At 53.6% G+C, this 26,014-nt stretch overlaps 1 protein-coding gene across 1 annotated transcript; it reads left to right on the top strand.

The window, feature by feature from the left end:
• Positions 1-25,958, top strand: LOC306755806 (uncharacterized protein). The gene is made up of 9 exons (XM_079240343.1): positions 1-223; positions 1,010-1,159; positions 14,404-14,537; positions 14,761-14,878; positions 14,976-15,046; positions 20,554-20,629; positions 23,151-23,213; positions 25,609-25,678; positions 25,825-25,958. The coding sequence occupies exons 2-9, from the start codon at positions 1,025-1,027 to the stop codon at positions 25,905-25,907; spliced, it is 750 nt and encodes a 249-aa protein (XP_079096469.1). The 5' UTR covers positions 1-223; positions 1,010-1,024; the 3' UTR covers positions 25,908-25,958.
• Positions 25,959-26,014: the final 56 nt, after the last annotated feature.

Here is a 26,014-nt window from a genome sequence, read left to right as displayed (position 1 = left end):
GTACCCGGAACCTGGCTAAACGGCGGAGAGCAGTCACAAGTCTAGAAGCGAGAGGGACCAGCCGAGGATTGGAACCAGAACCGCGTCAAGCGGACACACCGACCGGAAGGGTTAGAGCAGCACTTAGTCCAACTTCCGCCCGGCTGGCGACAGCCCGCGTGCTAACAGCGAACGGTCAGGTGAAGCTCGTGCCCAGGTGTGATTTACCGAAGTACTCAGGCAGGTGAGTAACACTGCAGGCAGACTGAGCTCACCTTGCTCACAGCTGACCTGCATTTTGCGCTGCTGTTGGAGCTAACATGCTAACATCCCGGAAGGGTGATCAGAGAAGGTCGATGATCTGATCGAGGATGATGATGAGGATGAAGATAATGAGTTAAAGTTAAGGATTTTAAGGAACTTTAAGAAAAAACAAACAAACAAATATTCAGCCTAAAGAGCAAGTTTGTTCTTGCAACGCGCATGCGCACACGCCTTCCTGCGTTGTTCTGTCTTTTGACGTCGCAGGACGTTTCCATGACGTCATTCCAGGCAGATGTAGTTTGCTCTGGAAAGTTAGTCTGAATAACTTGCTAATCAATAAGTGTGTGAGCAGCAGCTTGAGGCTCAGGTCTCACCTGACAGGTGTTTCCAGGTGAGGGGTGGAGCTAAGAGACAACATACTGTCAGTTTCCTGCTTCTGATCAATGAATGTGATCAGACAGCTGTGGTGAAAAGTTTTCTCCCTGATTGGACTGTATCAATATTCTGATCAGTAGACTGTCGGGTTTATTGATCTCTGGGTCCGGTTCCGTTGGCTTTATTGATCTCTGGGTCCGGTTCCGTTGGCTTTATTGATCTCTGGGTCCGGTTCCGTTGGCTTTATTGATCTCTGGGTCCGGTTCCGTTGGCTTTATTGATCTCTGGGTCCGGTTCCGTTGGCTTTATTGATCTCTGGGTCCGGTTCCGTTGGCTTTATTGATCTCTGGGTTCCGTGAGACATGAACCAGCTGCTGCTGTTTTTCTGCAGGAGAAGAAGAAGAAGATGAGTCGAGGGCTGAACAGCATCGAGGCCGTGAAGAAGAAGATCAAGGTGCTGCAGGAGCAGGCAGACGAGGCGGAGGAGCGCGCTGACAGCCTGCAGAAGGAGGTGGAAAAGGAGAAGAGGAGCAGAGAGGAGGTACCAACATGGAACAGTTACTGATCACCATAAAGCTGAGCGGTGTGGGGGATCACGGGAAAGCGTGATCGAGCAAATTGGTACGGAAGGGGCGTGACGACTGCAGGTATGTGGGAGGAGCCTGTTGATCATCCAATCAGTTTTCAGCGTGGCGCATCGACTGATGTCATCACTTAGAGGAAAAATAGGTTTTTCATTGATTATATCAAACACGGACCTGATGGCTAATTCCAGCTGGTAAGAGCTGGTTGCCATGGGAACCCAGTGGTTAACACCTGTAACCGAACAGGGACAGCGCGGTTCCAATAGGTCGGTCTCTGGGACCCAGTTCAGAACATGGATCCAGGAGCAACGGAGTCTAAATCAGCATATGATCCAGTTCTCATCGGGGACCAGGATCCTGAAAACACCTTCCCTCCTGATTGTCCAGGAGAACCAGCGATCCATGGAGAACCATGACACACGCGTGTCACCATTGTGTTTCATGTTCATGTCGACACCTACATGCTCATGTCGACGCCCACACGCTCATGTCGACGCCTAGACGCTCATGTCGACGCCTAGACGCTCATGTCGACGCCGAGACGCTCATGTCGACGCCGAGACGCTCATGTCGACGCCGAGACGCTCATGTCGACGCCGAGACGCTCATGTCGACGCCGAGACGCTCATGTCGACGCCGAGACGCTCATGTCGACGCCGAGACGCTCATGTCGACGCCGAGACGCTCATGTCGACGCCGAGACGCTCATGTCGACGCCTAGACGCTCATGTCGAAATCTAGACGCTCATGTCGACGCCTAGACGCTCATGTCGACGCCTAGACGCTCATGTTGAAATCTAGACGCTCATGTCGACGCCGAGACGTTCATGTCGACGCCTAGACGCTCATGTTGAAATCTAGACGCTCATGTCGACGCCGAGACGCTCATGTCGACGCCTACACGTTCATGTCGACGCCTACACGTTCATGTCGACGCCTACACGTTCATGTCGACGCCGAGACGCTCATGTCGACGCCGAGACGCTCATGTCGACGCCTAGACCCTCATGTCGACGCCGAGACGCTCATGTCGACGCCGAGACGCTCATGTCGACGCCGAGACGCTCATGTCGACGCCGAGACGCTCATGTCGACGCCTAGACGCTCATGTCGACGCCGAGACGCTCATGTCGACGCCGAGACGCTCATGTCGAGAAATCTAGACGCTCATGTCGACGCCGAGACGCTCATGTCGACGCCTACACGTTCATGTCGACGCCTAGACGCTCATGTTGAAATCTAGACGCTCATGTCGACGCCGAGACGCTGATGTCGACGCCTACACGTTCATGTCGACGCCTAGACGCTCATGTTGAAATCTAGACGCTCATGTCGACGCCGAGACGTTCATGTCGACGCCTAGACGCTCATGTTGAAATCTAGACGCTCATGTCGACGCCTAGACGCTCATGTCGACGCCGAGACGCTCATGTCGACGCCGAGACGCTCATGTCGAGAAATCTAGACGCTCATGTCGACGCCGAGACGCTGATGTCGACGCCTACACGTTCATGTCGACGCCTAGACGCTCATGTTGAAATCTAGACGCTCATGTCGACGCCGAGACGCTGATGTCGACGCCTACACGTTCATGTCGACGCCGAGACGCTCATGTCGACGCCGAGACGCTCATGTCGACGCCTAGACCCTCATGTCGACGCCTAGACCCTCATGTCGACGCCGAGACGCTCACGTCGACGCCGAGACGCTCACGTCGACGCCGAGACGCTCACGTCGACGCCGAGACGCTCACGGCGACGCCGAGACGCTCACGGCGACGCCTAGACGCTCACGGCGACGCCTAGACGCTCACGTCGACGCCTAGACGCTCACGTCGACGCCTAGACGCTCACGTCGACGCCTAGACGCTCACGTCGACGCCTAGACGCTCATGTTGAAATCTAGACTCTCATGTCTCCGTTTTCATGCCGACATTAGACGCTGATGTCGACGCCTAGACGCTGATGTCGACGCCTAGACGCTGATGTCGACGCCTAGACGCTCATGTCGACGCCTAGACGCCTTACGTCGACGCCTAGACGCTCACGTCGACACCGAGACGCTCACGTCGACGCCTAGACGCTCACGTCGACGCCTAGACGCTCACGTCGACGCCTAGACGCTCACGTCGACGCCTAGACGCTCACGGCGACACCTAGACGCTCACGTCGACATCTAGACGCTCATGTCTCTGTGTTCATGCCGACACCTAGACACTCATGTCTCCGTGTTCATGCCAACATCTAGACGCTCATGTCGACACCTAGATGCTCATGACGACGCCTAGACGCTCATGTCGACGCCTAGACGCTCATGTCGACGCCTAGACGCTCATGACGACGCTTAGACGCTCATGTCGACGCCTAGACGCTCATGACGACGCCTAGACGCTCATGACGACGCCTAGACGCTCATGACGACGCCTAGACGCTCATGTCGACGCCTAGACGCTCATGACGACGCTTAGACGCTCATGACGATGCCTAGACGCTCATGTCGACGCCTAGACGCTCATGTCGACGCCTAGACGCTCATGTCGACGCCTAGACGCTCATGTCGACGCCTAGACGCTCATGTCGACCTGTTCATGCCGACATCTAGATGCTCATGTCTCCGTGTATATGTCGACATCTAGACGCTCATGTTGACGCCTAGACGCTCATGACAACGCCTAGATGCTCATGTTGACGCTTAGACGCTCATGTCGACGCCTAGACGCTCATGTCGACGTGTTCATGCCGACATCGAGATGCTCATGTTGACGTGTTAATGCCGACATCTAGATGCTCATGTCTCCGTGTACATGTCGACATCTAGACGCTCATGACTACGCTTAGACGCTCATGTCGACGTGTTCATGCCGACATCTAGACGCTCATGTCTCCGTGTATATGTCGACATCTAGACGCTCATGTCTCCGTGTATATGTCGACATCTAGACGCTCATGTCGACGCCTAGACGCTCATGTCGACGCCTAGACGCTCATGACGACGCCTAGACGCTCATGACGACGCCTAGACGCTCATGACGACGCCTAGACGCTCATGTCGACACATAGACGCTCATGTCGACGTGTTCATGCCGACATCTAGATGCTCATGTCTCCGTGTATATGTCGACATCTAGACGCTCATGTCGACGCCTAGACGCTCATGTCGACGCCTAGACGCTCATGTCGACGCCTAGACGCTCATGTCGACGCCTAGACGCTCATGTCGACGCCTAGACGCTCATGTCGACGCCTAGACGCTCATGTCGACGCATAGACGCTCATGACGATGCCTAGACGCTCATGTCGACGCCTAGACGCTCATGTCGACGCCTAGACGCTCATGTCGACGCCTAGACGCTCATGTCGACGCCTAGACGCTCATGTCGACGCCTAGACGCTCATGTCGACGCCTAGACGCTCATGTCGACGCCTAGACGCTCATGTCGACGCCTAGACGCTCATGTCGACGCCTAGACGCTCATGTTGACGCCTAGACGCTCATGTCCACGCCTAGACGCTCATGTCCACGCCTAGATGCTCATGTTGACGCCTAGACGCTCATGTTGACGCCTAGACGCTCATGTTGACGCCTAGACGCTCATGTTGACGCCTAGACGCTCACGACGACGCCTAGACGCTCACGACGACGCCTAGACGCTCACGACGACGCTTAGACGCTCACGACGACGCCTAGACGCTCACGACGACGCCTAGACGCTCACGACGACGCCTAGACGCTCACGACGACGCCTAGACGCTCATGACTACGCTTAGACGCCCATGACGACGCTTAGACGCTCATGTCGACGCCGAGACGCTCATGGCGACACATAGACGCTCATGGCAACACATAGACGCTGATGTCGACACCTAGACACTCATGTCTCCGTGTTCATGGCGACATCTAAATGCTCACATCTCCGTGTTCCTATTTCTGTATTCATGTCGACACCTAGACGCTCATATCGACACCGAGACGCTCATGTCGACACCGAGATGCTCATGTCGACGCATAGACGCTCATGGCGACACATAGACGCTCATGGCGACACATAGACGCTCATGGCGACACATAAACGCTCATGGCGACACCTAGACGCTCATGGCGACACCTAGACGCTCATGGCGACACCTAGACGCTCATGGCGACACCTAGACGCTCATGGCGACACATAGACGCTCATGTCTCCGTGTTCATGGCGACATCTAAATGCTCACATCTCCGTGTTCCTATTTCTGTATTCATGTCGACACCGAGACGCTCATGTCGACACCTAGACGCTCATGTCGACGCCTAGACGCTCATGTCGACACCTAGACGCTGATGTCGACACCTAGATGCTGATGTCGACACCTAGACGCTGATGTCGACACCTAGACGCTCATGACATCGCATAGACGCTCATGACGACGCTTACACGCTCATGACGACGCTTAGACGCTCATGACATCGCTTAGACGCTGATGTCGACGCCTAGACGCTGATGTCGACGCCTAGACGCTGATGTCGACGCCTAGACGCTCATGTCGACACCTAGACGCTCATGTTGAAATCTAGACTCTCATGTCTCCGTGTTCATGCTGACATCTAGACGCTGATGTCGACACCTAGACGCTGATGTCGACACCTAGACGCTGATGTCGACATCTAGACGCTCATGTCGACGCCTAGACGCTCATGTTGAAATCTAGACTCTCATGTCTCCGTGTTCATGCTGACATCTAAATGCTCATGTCTCCGTGTTCCTGTCTCTGTATTCCTGTCGACACCTAGACGCTCATGTCGACGCCTAGACGCTCATGTCGACGCCTAGACGCTCATGTCGACGCCTAGACGCTCATGTCGACGCCTAGACGCTCATGTCGACGCCTAGACGCTGATGTCGACGCCTAGACGCTGATGTCGACGCCTAGACGCTGATGTCGACACCTACACGTTCATGTCGACGCCTAGACGCTCATGTCGACGCCTAGACGCTCATGTCGACGCCTAGACGCTCATGTCGACGCCGAGACGCTCATGTCGACGCCGAGACGCTCATGTCGACGCCGAGACGCTCATGTCGACCCCGAGACGCTCATGGCGACGCCGAGACGCTCATGGCGACGCCGAGACGCTCATGTCGACGCCGAGACGCTCATGGCGACGCATAGACGCTCATGGCGACGCATAGACGCTCATGGCGACGCATAGACGCTCATGGCGACACATAGACGCTCATGGCGACACATAAACGCTCATGGCGACACCTAGACGCTCATGGCGACACCTAGACGCTCATGGCGACACCTAGACGCTCATGGCGACACATAGACGCTCATGTCTCCGTGTTCATGGCGACATCTAAATGCTCACATCTCCGTGTTCCTATTTCTGTATTCATGTCGACACCGAGACGCTCATGTCGACACCTAGACGCTCATGTCGACGCCTAGACGCTCATGTCGACACCTAGACGCTGATGTCGACGCCTAGACGCTCATGTCGACCTGTTCATGCCGACATCTAGATGCTCATGTCTCCGTGTATATGTCGACATCTAGACGCTCATGTTGACGCCTAGACGCTCATGACAACGCCTAGATGCTCATGTTGACGCTTAGACGCTCATGTCGATGCCTAGACGCTCATGTCGACGTGTTCATGCCGAAATCTAGATGCTCATGTTGACGTGTTAATGCCGACATCTAGATGCTCATGTCTCCGTGTTAATGCCGACATCTAGATGCTCATGTCTCCGTGTACATGTCGACATCTAGACGCTCATGACTACGCTTAGACGCTCATGTCGACGTGTTCATGCCGACATCTAGACGCTCATGTCTCCGTGTATATGTCGACATCTAGACGCTCATGTCTCCGTGTATATGTCGACATCTAGACGCTCATGTCGACGCCTAGACGCTCATGTCGACGCCTAGACGCTCATGTCGACGCCTAGACGCTCATGTCGACGCCTAGACGCTCATGACGACGCCTAGACGCTCATGTCGACGCCTAGACGCTCATGTCGACGTGTTCATGCCGACATCTAGATGCTCATGTCTCCGTGTATATGTCGACATCTAGACGCTCATGTCGACGCCTAGACGCTCATGTCGACGCCTAGACGCTCATGTCGACGCCTAGACGCTCATGTCGACGCCTAGACGCTCATGACGACGCATAGACGCTCATGACGATGCCTAGACGCTCATGTCGACGCCTAGACGCTCATGTCGACGCCTAGACGCTCATGTCGACGCCTAGACGCTCATGTCGACGCCTAGACGCTCATGTCGACGCCTAGACGCTCATGTCGACGCCTAGACGCTCATGACGACGCCTAGACGCTCACGACGACGCTTAGACGCTCACGACGACGCCTAGACGCTCACGACGACGCCTAGACGCTCATGTCCACGCCTAGATGCTCATGGCGACACCTAGACGCTCATGGCGACACCTAGACGCTTATGGCGACACCTAGACGCTTATGGCGACACCTAGACGCTTATGGCGACACCTAGACGCTCATGGCGACACCTAGACGCTCATGTCTCCGTGTTTAAGTCAACATCTAGACTCTCATGTCTCCGTGTTTAAGTCAACATCTAGACTCTCATGTCTCCGTGTTTAAGTCAACATCTAGACTCTCATGTCTCCGTGTTCATGCCGACATCTAGACTCTCATGTCTCCGTGTTCATGCCCACATCTAGACTCTCATGTCTCCGTGTTCATGCCCACATCTAGACTCTCATGTCTCCGTGTTCATGTCTCTGTATTCCTGACGACACCTAGACGCTCATGTCGACACCTAGACGCTCATGTCGACATCTAGACGCTCATGTCTCTGTGTTCACATCGACACCTAGACGCTCATGTCGAAATCTAGGCGCTCATGTCTTTGTGTTCATGCTGACATCTAAATGCTCATGTCTCCGTGTTCCTGTCTCTGTATTCCTGTCGACACCTAGACGCTCATGTCTTTGTGTTCATGCTGACATCTAAATGCTCATGTCTCCGTGTTCCTGTCTCTGTATTCCTGTCGACACCTAGACGCTCATGTCGACACCTAGACGCTCATGTCGACATCTAGACGCTCATGTCTCCGTGTTTAAGTCGACATCTAGACGCTCATGGCGACACCTAGACGCTCATGTCGACATCTAGACGCTCATGTCGACATCTAGACGCTCATGTCTCTGTGTTCACATCGACACCTAGACGCTCATGTCGACACCTAGACGCTAATGTCGACATCTAGACGCTCATGTCTCTGTGTTCACATCGACACCTAGACGCTCATGTCGAAATCTAGGCGCTCATGTCTCCGTGTTCATGCCGACACCTAGACGCTCATGTCTCCGTGTTCATGCCGACACCTAGACACTCATGTCTCCGTGTTCATGCCGACACCTAGACACTCATGTCTCCGTGTTCATGCTGACACCTAGACGCTCATGTCTCCGTGTTCATGCCGACACCTAGACTCTCATGTCTCTGTGTTCATGCCGACACCTAGACTCTCATGTCTCCGTGTTCATGCTGACACCTAGACGCTCATGTCTCCGTGTTCATGCCGACACCTAGACTCTCATGTCTCCGTGTTCATGCCGACACCTAGACGCTCATGTCTCCATATACATCTCTACACCTAGACACTCATGTTTAGACCGAGGCGCTCATGTCTCTGTGTTCATGTCGCCACCTTGACGCTCATGTCGCCACCTAGACGCTTATGCTCACATCTAGACGCTAATGCCAACATCTAGACGCTCATGTCTCCGTGTTCATGTCGACATCTAGACGCTCATGTCTCCGTGTTCATGTCGACACCTAGACGCTCATGTCTCCGTGTTTAAGTCGACACCTAGACGCTCATGGTGACACCTAGACGCTCACGGCGACACCTAGACGCTCACGGCGACACCTAGACGCTCACGGCGACACCTAGACGCTCACGGCGACACCTAGACGCTCACGGCGACATCTAGATGCTCATGTCTCCGTGTTCATGTCTACACCTAGATGCTCATGTCTCTGTGTTTAAGTCGACATCTAGACGCTCATGGCGACACCTAGACGCTCATGGCGACACCTAGACGCTCATGGCGACACCTAGACGCTCATGGCGACACCTAGACGCTCATGGCGACATCTAGATGCTCATGTCTCTGTGTTCATGCTGACATCTAGACGCTCATGTCTCCGTGTTCATGTCTACACCTAGACGCTCATATCTCCGTGTTTAAGTCGACATCTAGACGCTCATGGCGACACCTAGACGCTCATGTCTCCGTGTTCATGTCGACATCTAGACGCTCATGTCTCCGTGTTTAAGTCGACATCTAGACGCTCATGGCGACACCTAGACGCTCATGTCTCCGTGTTCATGTCGACATCTAGACGCTCATGTCGACGCCTAGACGCTCATGGCGACACCTAGACGCTCATGTCTCCGTGTTCAAGTCGACATCTAGACGCTCATGTCTCAGTGTTCATGTCGACATCTAGACGCTCATGTCGACACCTAGACGCTCATGTCTCAGTGTTCATGTCAACACCTAGACGCTCATGTCGACACCTAGACGCTCATGTTTCCGTGCTCATGTCAACATCTAGACGCTCTTGTCTCCGTGTTCAAGCCGACACCTAGACGCTCATGTCTCCGTGTTCCTGTCTCTGTATTTATGTCAACATCTAGATGCTCATGTCGACACCTAGACGCTCATGTCTCAGTGTTCATGTCGACGCCTAGACGTTCATGTCGACACCTAGACGCTCATGTCGACGCCTAGACGCTCATGTCGACGCCTAGACGCTCATGTCGACGCCTAGACGCTCATGTCGACGCCTAGACGCTCATGTCGACGCCTAGACGCTCATGTCGACGCCTAGACGCTCATGTCGACGCCTAGACGCTCATGTTGAGACCGATGCGCTCATGTCTCTGTGTTCATGTCGCCACCTTGACGCTCATGTCGCCACCTAGACGCTCATGGCGACACCTAGACGCTCATGTCTCCGTGTTCATGCCGACACCTAGACGCTCATGTCTCCATATACATCTCTACACCTAGACACTCATGTTTAGACCGAGGCGCTCATGTCTCTGTGTTCATGTCGCCACCTTGACGCTCATGTCGCCACCTAGACGCTTATGCTCACATCTAGACGCTAATGCCAACATCTAGACGCTCATGTCTCCGTGTTCATGTCGACATCTAGACGCTCATGTCTCCGTGTTCATGTCGACACCTAGACGCTCATGTCTCCGTGTTTAAGTCGACACCTAGACGCTCATGGTGACACCTAGACGCTCACGGCGACACCTAGACGCTCACGGCGACACCTAGACGCTCACGGCGACACCTAGACGCTCACGGCGACACCTAGACGCTCACGGCGACACCTAGACGCTCACGGCGACATCTAGATGCTCATGTCTCCGTGTTCATGTCTACACCTAGATGCTCATGTCTCTGTGTTTAAGTCGACATCTAGACGCTCATGGCGACACCTAGACGCTCATGGCGACACCTAGACGCTCATGGCGACACCTAGACGCTCATGGCGACACCTAGACGCTCATGGCGACATCTAGATGCTCATGTCTCTGTGTTCATGCTGACATCTAGACGCTCATGTCTCTGTGTTCATGCTGACATCTAGACGCTCATGTCTCCGTGTTCATGTCTACACCTAGACGCTCATATCTCCGTGTTTAAGTCGACATCTAGACGCTCATGGCGACACCTAGACGCTCATGTCTCCGTGTTCATGTCGACATCTAGACGCTCATGTCTCCGTGTTTAAGTCGACATCTAGACGCTCATGGCGACACCTAGACGCTCATGTCTCCGTGTTCATGTCGACATCTAGACGCTCATGTCGACGCCTAGACGCTCATGGCGACACCTAGACGCTCATGTCTCCGTGTTCAAGTCGACATCTAGACGCTCATGTCTCAGTGTTCATGTCGACATCTAGACGCTCATGTCGACACCTAGACGCTCATGTCTCAGTGTTCATGTCAACACCTAGACGCTCATGTCGACACCTAGACGCTCATGTTTCCGTGCTCATGTCAACATCTAGACGCTCTTGTCTCCGTGTTCAAGCCGACACCTAGACGCTCATGTCTCCGTGTTCCTGTCTCTGTATTTATGTCAACATCTAGATGCTCATGTCGACACCTAGACGCTCATGTCTCAGTGTTCATGTCGACGCCTAGACGTTCATGTCGACACCTAGACGCTCATGTCGACGCCTAGACGCTCATGTCGACGCCTAGACGCTCATGTCGACATCTAGACGCTCATGTCGACGCCTAGACGCTCATGGCGACATCTAGACGCTCATGTCTCCGTGTTCATGTCGACATCTAGACGCTCATGTCGACGCCTAGACGCTCATGGCGACACCTAGACGCTCATGTCTCCGTGTTCATGTCGACACCTAGACGCTCATGGCGACACCTAGACGCTCATGTCGACACCTAGACGCTCATGTCGACACCTAGACGCTCATGTCTCCGTGTTCAAGTCGACACCTAGACGCTCATGTCTCCGTGTTCATGCCGACATCTAGACTCTCATGTCTCCGTGTTCCTGTCTCTGTATTTATGTCAACATCTAGACGCTCTTGTCTCCGTGTTCAAGTCGACACCTAGACGCTCATGTCTCCGTGTTCATGCCGACATCTAGACTCTCATGTCTCCGTGTTCCTGTCTCTGTATTTATGTCAACATCTAGATGCTCATGTCGACACCGAGACGCTCATGTCGACACCTAGACGCTCATGTCTGTGTTCATGTCAACACCTAGACGCTCATGTCGACGCCTAGACGCTCATGTTTCCGTGTTCATGTCAACATCTAGACGCTCTTGTCTCCGTGTTCAAGTCGACACCTAGACGCTCATGTCTACGTGTTCATGCCGACATCTAGACTCTCATGTCTCCGTGTTCCTGTCTCTGTATTTATGTCAACACCTAGACGCTCATGTCGACGCCTAGACGCTCATGTCGACGCCTCGACGCTCATGTCGACGCCTAGACGCTCATGTCGACGCCTCGACGCTCATGTCGACGCCTAGACGCTCATGTCGACGCCTAGACGCTCATGTCGACGCCTAGACGCTCATGTCGACGCCTAGACGCTCATGACGACGCCTAGACGCTCATGACGACGCCTAGACGCTCATGTCGACGCCTAGACGCTCATGTCGACGCCTAGACGCTCATGTCGACGCCTAGACGCTCATGTCGACGCCTAGACGCTCATGTCTCTATATACATCTCTACACCTAGACACTCATGTTGAGACCGAGGCGCTCATGTCTCTGTGTTCATGTCGCCACCTTGACGCTCATGTCTCCACCTAGACGCTTATGCTGACATCTAGACGCTAATGCCAATATCTAGACGCTCATGTCTCCGTGTTCATGTCGACATCTAGACGCTCATGTCTCCGTGTTTAAGTCGACATCTAGACGCTCATGTCGACGCCTAGACGCTCATGGCGACACCTAGATGCTCATGTCTCCGTGTTTATGTCGACAAATATAAACTCATGTCTCCGTCATCATGTCGACACTGAGATGTTCAGGTCGACACCAAGATGCTCATGTCGAAATCTAGACGCTAATGTCTCTGTGTTGATGCTGACACCTAGACGCTAATGTCTCTGTGTTGATGCTGACACCTAGACGCTCATGTCTCTGTGTTCATGCTGACACCTAGACGCTCATGTCTCCTTGTTCCTGTTGACACCTAGACGCTCATGTCTCTGTGTTCATGCTGACACCTAGACGCTCATGTCTCTGTGTTCATGCTGACACCTAGACGCTCATGTCTCTGTGTTCATGCTGACACCTAGACGCTCATGTCTCTGTGTTCATGCTGACACCTAGACGCTCATGTCTCTGTGTTCATGCTGACACCTAGACGCTCATGTCTCTGTGTTCATGCTGACACCTAGACGCTCATGTCTCTGTGTTCATGCTGACACCTAGACGCTCATGTCTCTGTGTTCATGCTGACACCTAGACGCTCATGTCTCCTTGTTCCTGTTGACACCTAGACGCTCATGTCTCTGTGTTCCTGTCGACACCCAGACGCTCATGTCTCCTTGTTCCTGTCGACACCCAGACGCTCATGTCTCTGTGTTCATGCTGACACCTAGACGCTCATGCCTCTGTGTTCATGCTGACACCTAGACGCTCATGTCTCCTTGTTCCTGTCGACACCCAGACGCTCATGTCTCTGTGTTCATGCTGACACCTAGACGCTCATGTCTCTGTGTTCATGCTGACACCCAGACGCTCATGTCTCTGTGTTCATGCTGACACCTAGACGCTCATGTCTCTGTGTTCATGCTGACACCTAGATGCTCATGTCTCTGTGTTCATGCTGACACCTAGACGCTCATGTCTCTGTGTTCATGCTGACACCTAGACGCTCATGTCTCTGTGTTCATGCTGACACCTAGACGCTCATGTCTCTGTGTTCATGCTGACACCTAGACGCTCATGTCTCTGTGTTCCTGTCGACACCTAGACGCTCATGTCTCTTTGTTCCTGTCGACACCTAGACGCTCATGTCTCTTTGTTCCTGTCGACACCCAGACGCTCATGTCTCTTTGTTCCTGTCGACACCTAGACGCTCATGTCTCTTTGTTCCTGTCGACACCTAGACGCTCATGTCTCTTTGTTCCTGTCGACACCTAAACGCTCATGTCTCTGTGTTCATGCTGACACCTAGACGCTCATGTCTGCTTGTTCCTGTCGACACCCAGACGCTCATGTCTCTGTGTTCATGCTGACACCTAGACGCTCATGTCTCTGTGTTCCTGTCGACACCTAGACGCTCATGTCTCTTTGTTCCTGTCGACACCCAGACGCTCATGTCTCTGTGTTCATGCTGACACCTAGACGCTCATGTCTCTGTGTTCATGCTGACACCTAGACGCTCATGTCTCTGTGTTCATGCTGACACCTAGACGCTCATGTCTCTTTGTTCCTGTCGACACCTAAACGCTCATGTCTCTGTGTTCATGCTGACACCTAGACGCTCATGTCTCTTTGTTCCTGTCGACACCTAGACGCTCATGTCGAATTCTATGAGCAGTCTTTAGCAGTCGATCAATCAGTACCAAATCCATATTTATTCTTGCTTCATATCATTTTGATCTGGGTTCTTTGTGCCCTGCTCTGTGTCTGACAGGCGGAGGGAGAGGTGACGGCGCTGAGCCGCCGCCTGCAGCTCAGCGAGGAGAACCTGGACAGAATCCAGGAGAGACTGGGCACCGCCCTGCGTAAGCTGGACGAGGTGGAGAAGGCTGCTGACGAGAGCGAGAGGTGGACACACACCCGGACACACTGACACACACCCGGACACACTGACACACACCCGGACACACTGACACACACCCGGACACACTGACACACACACCTGGACACACTGACACACACACCTGGACACACTGACACACACACCTGGACACACTGACACACACACCTGGACACACTGACACACACACCCGGAGACACTGACACACACCTGGCTCCTGGTCTTCCTCAGAGGGATGAAGGTGATTGAGAACAGGGCTCTGAAGGATGAGGAGAAGATGGAGCTGCTGGAGGTCCACCTGAGGGAAGCCAAGCTGATTGCTGAGGAAGCTGACCGCAAATACGAAGAGGTAAGCCCCGCCCACACGAGACCACACCTAGCTACGTCACCTGTTTCTGCTACCGATGTCACACACACTCCAAGGTGACCTGGTGTGTGATCGACAGGTGGCTCGTAAACTGGTGATGGTAGAAGGAGAGCTGGAACGAGCCGAAGAACGGGCGGAGCAGGCTGAAAGGTGACATCATCATTACCCACAGTGATGACCTCAGTATGATGTCATCACTTCACCGCATCTACCTTTTTTTGTTTCCATGGAAACTCTTACTGTTGCTCATCTTTCATCCACCTTTCTGGGAGTCTTTCTCCACCCGTGTCTCTCCGTCTCCACCCGCCTCTCCGTCTCCACCCGCCTCTCTGTCTCCACCCGCCTCTCCGTCTCCACCCGCCTCTCTGTCTCCACCCGTGTCTCTCCGTCTCCACCCATCTCTCCGTCTCCACCCGCGTCTCTCCGTCTCCACCCGCCTCTCTGTCTCCACCCATCTCTCCGTCTCCACCCGTGTCTCTCCGTCTCCACCCGCCTCTCCGTCTCCACCCGCCTCTCCGTCTCCACCCGTGTCTCTCCGTCTCCACCCATCTCTCCGTCTCCACCCATCTCTCCGTCTCCACCCGCCTCTCCGTCTCCACCCATCTCTCCGTCTCCACCCATCTCTCCGTCTCCACCCGCCTCTCCGTCTCCACCCATCTCTCCGTCTCCACCCGCCTCTCTGTCTCCACCCATCTCTCCGTCTCCACCCGCCTCTCCGTCTCCACCCGCCTCTGTCTCCACCCATCTCTCCGTCTCCACCCGCCTCTCTGTCTCCACCCATCTCTCCGTCTCCACCCGCCTCTCTGTCTCCACCCATCTCTCCGTCTCCACCCGTGTCTCTCCGTCTCCACCCGCCTCTCTGTCTCCACCCATCTCTCCGTCTCCACCCATCTCTCCGTCTCCTCTCCGTCTCCACCCGCCTCTCTGTCTCCACCCATCTCTCCGTCTCCTCTCCGTCTCCACCCGCCTCTCTGTCTCCACCCATCTCTCCTCTCCATCTCCACCCGCCTCTCTGTCTCCACCCATCTCTCCGTCTCCACCCATCTCTCCGTCTCCTCTCCGTCTCCACCCGCCTCTCTGTCTCCACCCATCTCTCCGTCTCCTCTCCGTCTCCACCCGCCTCTCTGTCTCCACCCATCTCTCCGTCTCCACCCGTGTCTCTCCGTCTCCACCCATCTCTCCGTCTCCACCCATCTCTCCGTCTCCACCCGCCTCTCTGTCTCCACCCATCTCTCCGTCTCCACCCGCCTCTCCGTCTCCACCCGTATGTCTGTCTCCACCCATCTCTCCGTCTCCACCCGTGTCTCTCCATCTCCACCCGCCTCTCTGTCTCCACCCATCTCTCCGTCTCCTCTCCGTCTCCACCCGCCTCTCCGTCTCCACCCGCCTCTGTCTCCACCCATCTCTCCGTCTCCACCCGCCTCTCTGTCTCCACCCATCTCTCCGTCTCCACCCGCCTCTCTGTCTCCACCCATCTCTCCGTCTCCACCCGTGTCTCTCCGTCTCCACCCGCCTCTCTGTCTCCACCCATCTCTCCGTCTCCACCCATCTCTCCGTCTCCTCTCCGTCTCCACCCGCCTCTCTGTCTCCACCCATCTCTCCGTCTCCTCTCCGTCTCCACCCGCCTCTCTGTCTCCACCCATCTCTCCGTCTCCTCTCCATCTCCACCCGCCTCTCCGTCTCCACCCATCTCTCCGTCTCCTCTCCGTCTCCACCCGCCTCTCTGTCTCCACCCATCTCTCCGTCTCCTCTCCGTCTCCACCCATCTCTCCGTCTCCACCCATCTCTCCGTCTCCTCTCCGTCTCCACCCGCCTCTCTGTCTCCACCCATCTCTCCGTCTCCTCTCCGTCTCCACCCGCCTCTCTGTCTCCACCCATCTCTCCGTCTCCACCCGTGTCTCTCCGTCTCCACCCATCTCTCCGTCTCCACCCGCCTCTCTGTCTCCACCCATCTCTCCGTCTCCACCCGCCTCTCTGTCTCCACCCATCTCTCCGTCTCCTCTCCGTCTCCACCCGCCTCTCCGTCTCCACCCGCCTCTCTGTCTCCACCCATCTCTCCGTCTCCACCCGTGTCTCTCCATCTCCACCCGCCTCTCTGTCTCCACCCATCTCTCCGTCTCCTCTCCGTCTCCACCCGCCTCTCCGTCTCCACCCGCCTCTCTGTCTCCACCCATCTCTCCGTCTCCACCCATCTTTCCGTCTCCACCCATCTCTCCGTCTCCTCTCCGTCTCCACCCGCCTCTCCGTCTCCACCCGCCTCTCCGTCTCCTCTCCGTCTCCACCCGCCTCTCCGTCTCCACCCGCCTCTGTCTCCACCCATCTCTCCGTCTCCACCCATCTCTCCGTCTCCTCTCCGTCTCCACCCGCCTCTCCGTCTCCACCCGCCTCTCCGTCTCCTCTCCGTCTCCACCCGCCTCTCCGTCTCCACCCGCCTCTGTCTCCACCCATCTCTCCGTCTCCACCCATCTCTCCGTCTCCTCTCCGTCTCCACCCGCCTCTCCGTCTCCACCCGCCTCTCCGTCTCCACCCGCCTCTCCGTCTCCACCCATCTCTCCGTCTCCACCCGCCTCTCCGTCTCCACCCATCTCTCTGTCTCCACCCGCCTTTCCGTCTCCACCCGCCTCTCCGTCTCCACCCGCCTCTGTCTCCACCCATCTCTCCGTCTCCACCCATCTCTCCGTCTCCTCTCCGTCTCCACCCGCCTCTCCGTCTCCACCCGCCTCTCCGTCTCCACCCATCTCTCCGTCTCCACCCGCCTCTCCGTCTCCACCCATCTCTCTGTCTCCACCCGCCTTTCCGTCTCCACCCGCCTTTCCGTCTCCACCCATCTCTCCGTCCCCACCCGCCTCTCTGTCTCCACCCGCCTGTATCTGTCTCCACCCGTCTCTCTCTGTCTCCACCCATCTGTCTCTGTCTCCACCCGTATGTCTGTCTCCACCCGTCTGTCTCTGTCTCCACCTGTCTCTCTCTGTCTCCACCCGTCTGTCTCTGTCTCCACCCGCCTGTCTCTGTCTCCACCCGTCTCTCTCTGTCTCCACCCGTCTGTCTCTGTCTCCACCCGTATGTCTGTCTCCACCCGTATGTCTGTCTCCACCCGTCTGTCTCTGTCTCCACCCGTATGTCTGTCTCCACCCGTCTCTCTCTGTCTCCACCCGTATGTCTGTCTCCACCCGTCTGTCTCTGTCTCCACCCGTATGTCTGTCTCCACCCGTCTCTCTCTGTCTCCACCCGTATGTCTGTCTCCACCCGTCTGTCTCTGTCTCCACCCGTCTGTCTCCGTCTCCACCCGTCTGTCTCCGTCTCCACCCGTATGTCTGTCTCCATCCGTATGTCTGTCTCTGTCTCCACCCGTCTGTCTCCATCTCCACCCGTCTGTCTCTGTCTCCACCCGTATGTCTGTCTCCACCCGTCTGTCTGTCTCCACCCGTATGTCTGTCTCCACCCGTATGTCTGTCTCCACCCGTCTGTCTGTCTCCACCCGTATGTCTGTCTCCACCCGTATGTCTGTCTCCACCCGTCTCTCTCTGTCTCCACCCGTCTGTCTCTGTCTCCACCCGTCTGTCTCCATCTCCACCCGTCTGTCTCTGTCTCCACCCGTCTGTCTGTCTCCACCCGTCTGTCTGTCTCCACCCGTATGTCTGTCTCCACCCGTATGTCTGTCTCCACCCGTCTCTCTCTGTCTCCACCCGTCTGTCTCTGTCTCCACCCGTCTGTCTCCGTCTCCACCCGTATGTCTGTCTCCATCCGTATGTCTGTCTCTGTCTCCACCCGTCTGTCTCCATCTCCACCCGTCTGTCTCTGTCTCCACCCGTATGTCTGTCTCCACCCGTCTGTCTGTCTCCACCCGTATGTCTGTCTCCACCCGTATGTCTGTCTCCACCCGTCTCTCTCTGTCTCCACCCGTCTGTCTGTCTCCACCCGTCTGTCTCTGTCTCCACCCGTATGTCTGTCTCCACCCGTCTGTCTCTGTCTCCACCCGTCTGTCTCCATCTCCACCCGTCTGTCTCTGTCTCCACCCGTATGTCTGTCTCCACCCGTCTGTCTGTCTCCACCCGTCTGTCTGTCTCCACCCGTATGTCTGTCTCCACCCGTCTCTCTCTGTCTCCACCCGTCTCTCTCTGTCTCCACCCGTATGTCTGTCTCCACCCGTCTGTCTCTGTCTCCACCCGTCTGTCTCCATCTCCACCCGTCTGTCTCTGTCTCCACCCGTATGTCTGTCTCCACCCGTCTGTCTGTCTCCACCCGTCTGTCTGTCTCCACCCGTCTCAGTCTGTCTCCACCCGTCTCTCTCTGTCTCCACCCGTCTGTCTCTGTCTCCACCCGTCTGTCTGTCTCCACCCGTCTGTCTCTGTCTCCACCCGTCTGTCTCTGTCTCCACCCGTCTGTCTGTCTCCACCCGTATGTCTGTCTCCACCCGTCTCTCTCTGTCTCCACCCGTCTGTCTCTGTCTCCACCCGTATGTCTGTCTCCACCCGTCTGTCTCTGTCTCCACCCGTATGTCTGTCTCCACCCGTCTCTCTCTGTCTCCACCCGTCTCTCTCTGTCTCCACCCGTCTGTCTCTGTCTCCACCCGTATGTCTGTCTCCACCCGTCTCTCTGTCTCCACCCGTCTCTCTCTGTCTCCACCCGTATGTCTGTCTCCACCCGTCTCTCTGTCTCCACCCGTCTCTCTCTGTCTCCACCCGTCTCTCTCTGTCTCCACCCGTATGTCTGTCTCCACCCGTCTGTCTGTCTCCACCCGTCTGTCTCTGTCTCCACCCGTCTGTCTCTGTCTCCACCCGTCTCTCTGTCTCCACCCGTCTGTCTCTGTCTCCACCCGTCTGTCTCTGTCTCCACCCGTATGTCTGTCTCCACCCGTCTCTCTCTGTCTCCACCCGTATGTCTGTCTCCACCCGTCTGTCTCTGTCTCCACCCGTCTGTCTCCGTCTCCACCCGTCTGTCTCCGTCTCCACCCGTATGTCTGTCTCCACCCGTATGTCTGTCTCCATCCGTATGTCTGTCTCTGTCTCCACCCGTCTGTCTCCATCTCCACCCGTCTGTCTCTGTCTCCACCCGTATGTCTGTCTCCACCCGTCTGTCTGTCTCCACCCGTATGTCTGTCTCCACCCGTCTCTCTCTGTCTCCACCCGTCTGTCTCCACCCGTATGTCTGTCTCCACCCGTCTGTCTCTGTCTCCACCCGTATGTCTGTCTCCACCCGTCTGTCTCTGTCTCCACCCGTCTGTCTCCATCTCCACCCGTCTGTCTCTGTCTCCACCCGTCTGTCTGTCTCCACCCGTCTGTCTCTGTCTCCACCCGTCTGTCTCTGTCTCCACCCGTCTGTCTCTGTCTCCACCCGTATGTCTGTCTCCACCCGTCTCTCTCTGTCTCCACCCGTCTGTCTGTCTCCACCCGTATGTCTGTCTCCACCCGTCTGTCTCTGTCTCCACCCGTATGTCTGTCTCCACCCGTCTCTCTCTGTCTCCACCCGTCTAACAGTAAGGTTTTGAGGGTGGAGGAGCAGTTTAGGAGTTTCGACCAATGCCTGAAAAGTCTTCAGGCATTTGAAGGCAAGATGCAGGTCACCTCCACCTGTCGATGAAGCTCCTCCTCCTCCTCCATCTGCTGCCTTTAAACACCTCCACCTGACAGTTCTGTCATGTGACCTCTGACCTGCAGTAAAAGTCGTGTGATGGAGGAGGAGCTGAAGACGGTCTTCGCCAGCGCCAAATCTCTGGAGGCTCAGGCTGACAAGGTAGGAGGAGGTGCTTCCACGGATCAGCTGCTCCTCATCAGAGGGAGTTCCTCACGAGGCGTTTAGGGACCCGTCTAGTATAATCTGGTCCCGTGTAGTCTAGTCCCGTCCCGTCTAGTCTAGTCCAGTCTAGTCTAGTCCAGTCTAGTCTAGTCCAGTCTAGTCCAGTCCCGTCTAGTCTAGTCTTGTCTAGTCCCGTCTAGTTTAATCCTGTCCCGCCTAGTCTAGTCCCGCCTAGTCTAGTCCCGTCTAGTCTAGTCCCGTCTAGTCTAGTCTAGTCCCGTCCCGTCTAGTCTAGTCCCATCCCGTCTAGTCTAGTCTAGTCCAGTCCCGTCTAGTCTAGTCTTGTCTAGTCCCGTCTAGTTTAATCCCGTCCCGCCTAGTCTAGTCCCGCCTAGTCTAGTCCCGTCTAGTCTAGTCCCGTCTAGTCTAGTCCCGTCTAGTCTAGTCTAGTCCCGTCCCGTCTAGTCTAGTCCCGTCCCGTCTAGTCTAGTCCCGTCCCGCCTAGTCTAGTCCCATCTAGTCTAGTCCCATCTAGTCTAGTCTAGTCTAGTCCCGTCTAGTCTAGTCTAGTCCCGTCTAGTCTAGTCCAGTCCCGTCTAGTCTAGTCTAGTCCCGTCCAGTCTAGTCTAGTCTAGTCCAGTCCCGTCTAGTCTAGTCCCGTCCCGTCTAGTCTAGTCTAGTCTAGTCCCGTCCCGTCTTGTCTAGTCCCGTCCCGCCTAGTCTAGTCCCATCTAGTCTAGTCCCATCTAGTCTAGTCTAGTCTAGTCCCGTCTAGTCTAGTCTAGTCCCGTCTAGTCCAGTCCCGTCTAGTCCAGTCCCGTCTAGTCTAGTCCCGTCCAGTCTAGTCTAGTCTAGTCCAGTCCAGTCCAGTCCCGTCCAGTCTAGTCTAGTCCAGTCCCGTCTAGTCTAGTCTTGTCTAGTCCCGTCTAGTTTAATCCCGTCCCGCCTAGTCTAGTCCCGCCTAGTCTAGTCCCGCCTAGTCTAGTCCCGTCTAGTCTAGTCCAGTCCCGTCCCGTCTAGTCCCGTCCCGCCTAGTCTAGTCCCATCTAGTCCCGTCTAGTCCAGTCCCGTCTAGTCTAGTCCAGTCCGTCTAGTCTAGTCCCGTCCAGTCTAGTCTAGTCCAGTCCCGTCTAGTCTAGTCCCGTCCCGTCTAGTCTAGTCCCGTCCCGTCTAGTCTAGTCCCGTCCTCGTCTAGTCCAGTCCCGTCTAGTCTAGTCCCGTCCTAGTCTAGTCCCGTCCTAGTCTAGTCTAGTCTAGTCCCGTCTAGTCTAGTCCCGTCCTAGTCTAGTCTAGTCTAGTCCAGTCCCGTCTAGTCTAGTCCCGTCCCGTGTAGTCTAGTCCCGTCCTAGTCTAGTCCCGTCCTAGTCTAGTCCCGTCCCGTCTAGTCTAGTCCCGTCCTAGTCTAGTCCCGTCCCGTCTAGTCTAGTCCCGTCTAGTCTAGTCCCGTCCCGACTAGTCTAGTCCCGTCCCGACTAGTCCCGTCCCGTCTAGTCCAGTCCCGTCCTAGTCTAGTCCCGTCCCGTCTAGTCCCGTCCCGTCTAGTCTAGTCCCGTCCTAGTCTAGTCCCGTCTAGTCTAGTCTAGTCCCGTCCCGTCTAGTCTAGTCCCGTCTAGTCTAGTCCCGTCCCGACTAGTCTAGTCTAGTCCCGTCCCATCTAGTCTAGTCCCGTCTAGTCTAGTCCCGTCCCGACTAGTCTAGTCCCGTCCCGTCTAGTCCAGTCCCGTCCTAGTCTAGTCCCGTCCCGTCTAGTCTAGTCCCGTCCTAGTCTAGTCCCGTCCTAGTCTAGTCTAGTCCCGTCTAGTCTAGTCTAGTCCCGTCCTAGTCTAGTCTAGTCCCGTCCCGTCTAGTCTAGTCCCGTCTAGTCTAGTCCCGTCTAGTCTAGTCCCGTCCCGTCTAGTCTAGTCCCGTCTAGTCTAGTCCCGTCCCGACTAGTCTAGTCCCGTCTAGTCTAGTCCCGTCCCGTCTAGTCTAGTCCCGTCTAGTCTAGTCCCGTCCCGTCTAGTCTAGTCCCGTCCCGACTAGTCTAGTCCCGTCCCGTCTAGTCCCGTCTAGTCCAGTCCCGTCCTAGTCTAGTCCCGTCCCGTCTAGTCTAGTCCCGTCCTAGTCTAGTCCCGTCCTAGTCTAGTCTAGTCCCGTCTAGACTAGTCCCGTCTAGTCTAGTCCCGTCCCGTCTAGTCCAGTCCCGTCCCGTCTAGTCCAGTCCCGTCCTAGTCTAGTCCCGTCCCGTCTAGTCTAGTCCCGTCCTAGTCTAGTCCCGTCTAGTCTAGTCTAGTCCAGTCCCGTCTAGTCTAGTCTAGTCCCGTCCCGTCTAGTCTAGTCCCGTCCCAGTCTAGTCTAATCCCGTCCCGTCTAGTCCAATCCCGTCTAGTCTAGTCCACTTGGTGATTATCAGAGTGCAAAGGGGGCGCTCTGGAGCCTGTCTGACTGTAAAACTTAACAGTTTCATGAAGAGTTTTATCCCCTCCCACCTGTCCACACCTGGCTCTCTGATTGGCTGCTGTCATTCTTTTTTTCTCAGTACTCCCACAAGGAGGACAGGTATGAAGAAGAAATCAAGAACCTGAGCAACAAACTTAAGGAGGTTAGTCATCGCCTTTTTGTTGATGTTTTTGTTTTGAAAGATGGGACAATATTCCAAGCAGCAACTCCAAGCAAACAAGCTGCAGTTCTACCCTCATCCACTAAGGGCAGCAAATCCCCATAGACTCCCATGTTAAAGGGACCAACTTCACAGCATGTTTACAGCAGGAATAAACATGTTTACAGCGGAAATAAACATGTTTACAGCAGAAATAAACATGTTTACAGCGGAAATAAACATGTTTACAGCGGAAATAAACATGTTTACAGCAGGAATAAACATGTTTACAGCAGATATAAACATGTTTACAGCAGAAATAAACATGTTTACAGCAGATATAAACATGTTTACAGCAGGAATAAAACGTTTACAGCAGGAATAAACATGTTTACAGCAGATATAAACATGTTGACAGCAGAAATAAACATGTTTACAGCAGGAATAAACATGTTTACATCAGATATAAACAAGTTTACAGCAGGAATAAACACGTTTACATCAGAAATAAATACGTTTACAGCAGGAATAAACACGTTTACAGCAGGAATAAACACGTTTACAGCAGGAATAAACACGTTTACAGCAGGAATAAACACGTTTACAGCAGGAATAAACACGTTTACAGCAGGAATAAACACGTTTACAGCAGGAATAAACATGTTTACAGCAGATATAAACATGTTTACAGCGGGAATAAAACGTTTACAGCGGGAATAAACATGTTTACAGCAGAAATAAACATGTTTACAGCAGAAATAAACATGTTTACAGCAGGAATAAACATGTTTACATCAGATATAAACAAGTTTACAGCAGGAATAAACACGTTTACATCAGAAATAAATACGTTTACAGCAGGAATAAACACGTTTACAGCAGGAATAAACACGTTTACAGCAGGAATAAACACGTTTACAGCAGGAATAAACACGTTTACAGCAGAAATAAACATGTTTACAGCACATATAAACATGTTTACAGCACATATAAACATGTTTACAGCACATATAAACATGTTTACAGCAGGAATAAACATGTTTACAGCAGATATAAACATGTTTACAGCGGAAATAAACATGTTTACAGCGGAAATAAACATGTTTACAGCGGAAATAAACACGTTTACAGCGGGAATAAACACGTTTACAGCAGGAATAAACACGTTTACAGCAGGAATAAACACGTTTACAGCAGGAATAAACACGTTTACAGCAGGAATAAACACGTTTACAGCAGGAATAAACACGTTTACAGCAGGAATAAACACGTTTTCAGCAGATATAAACATGTTTACAGCAGATATAAACATGTTTACAGCAGGAATAAAACGTTTACAGCAGGAATAAAACGTTTACAGCAGGAATAAACATGTTTACAGAGGAAATAAACATGTTTACAGCAGGAATAAACATGTTTACAGCAGGAATAAACATGTTTACAGCAGATATAAACATGTTTACAGCGGAAATAAACATGTTTACAGCAGATATAAACACGTTTACAGCAGATATAAACACGTTTACAGCAGGAATAAACATGTTTACAGCAGGAATAAACACGTTTACAGCAGATATAAACACGTTTACAGCAGGAATAAACACGTTTACAGCAGATATAAACATGTTTACAGCGGAAATAAACATGTTTACAGCAGATATAAACATGTTTACAGCAGGAATAAACACGTTTACAGCAGGAATAAACACGTTTACAGCAGATATAAACACGTTTACAGCAGATATAAACACGTTTACAGCAGATATAAACACGTTTACAGCAGGAATAAACACGTTTACAGCAGATATAGACACGTTTACAGCAGGAATAAACACGTTTACAGCAGATATAAACATGTTTACAGCGGAAATAAACATGTTTACAGCAGATATAAACATGTTTACAGCAGGAATAAACACGTTTACAGCAGGAATAAACACGTTTACAGCAGATATAAACACGTTTACAGCAGATATAAACACGTTTACAGCAGATATAAACACGTTTACAGCAGGAATAAACACGTTTACAGCAGATATAAACACGTTTACAGCAGATATAAACACGTTTACAGCGGAAATAAACATGTTTAAAGCAGATATAAACATGTTTACAGCGGAAATAAACACGTTTAAAGCAGATATAAACACGTTTAAAGTGGAAATAAACATGTTTACATCAGAAATAAACACGTTTACAGCAGATATAAACACGTTTACAGCAGGAATAAACATGTTTACAGCAGATATAAACACGTTTACAGCAGATATAAACACGTTTACAGCAGGAATAAACATTTTTACAGGCTGCTACGAAAACATTTTAGGTTTTATAGATGAATTAAATCGATCTTCTTCCTGACTTCCCGTTTGCTGACGGCTCATTTCCTGCGTTCCAGGCGGAGACCAGAGCAGAGTTCGCCGAGCGTTCTGTGGCCAAACTGGAGAAAACTATAGATGGTCTGGAAGGTCAGCCCCCTTTTTCCTTCAAATCAATGTTGATCAGTTGTTGTTGTTGTTGATGGAGACAGAAAAATTTGATTAGATGACAGATCAATAATCAGGAGGCTGATTTTCTGAACCGTGGAGTGATTGACGAATGTTCCTGTTTGCAGATTCTTTAACTTCGGCCAGAAATGCCAACATGGAGCTGCAGGCGACTCTCAGCCAAACCATGGACGAGCTCAACTCCTGCTGAACCTCCTCACTGCTCCTTTCCCTCCGCAGGCTGAGAGGAGGAGCGACCCTCTGGCTCCCCCTGCTGGTGGAGGTCAGGTGCTGGTCCTCCTCCTGACAACATTCCTT

This window comes from Telmatherina bonti (assembly GCF_933228915.1).
Source record: "Telmatherina bonti genome assembly, chromosome: 5".
Taxonomy (NCBI): Eukaryota; Metazoa; Chordata; class Actinopteri; order Atheriniformes; family Telmatherinidae; genus Telmatherina; species Telmatherina bonti.
Note: the sequence above shows the minus strand (reverse complement) of the source record. Positions and strands in the feature narration are given on the sequence as shown.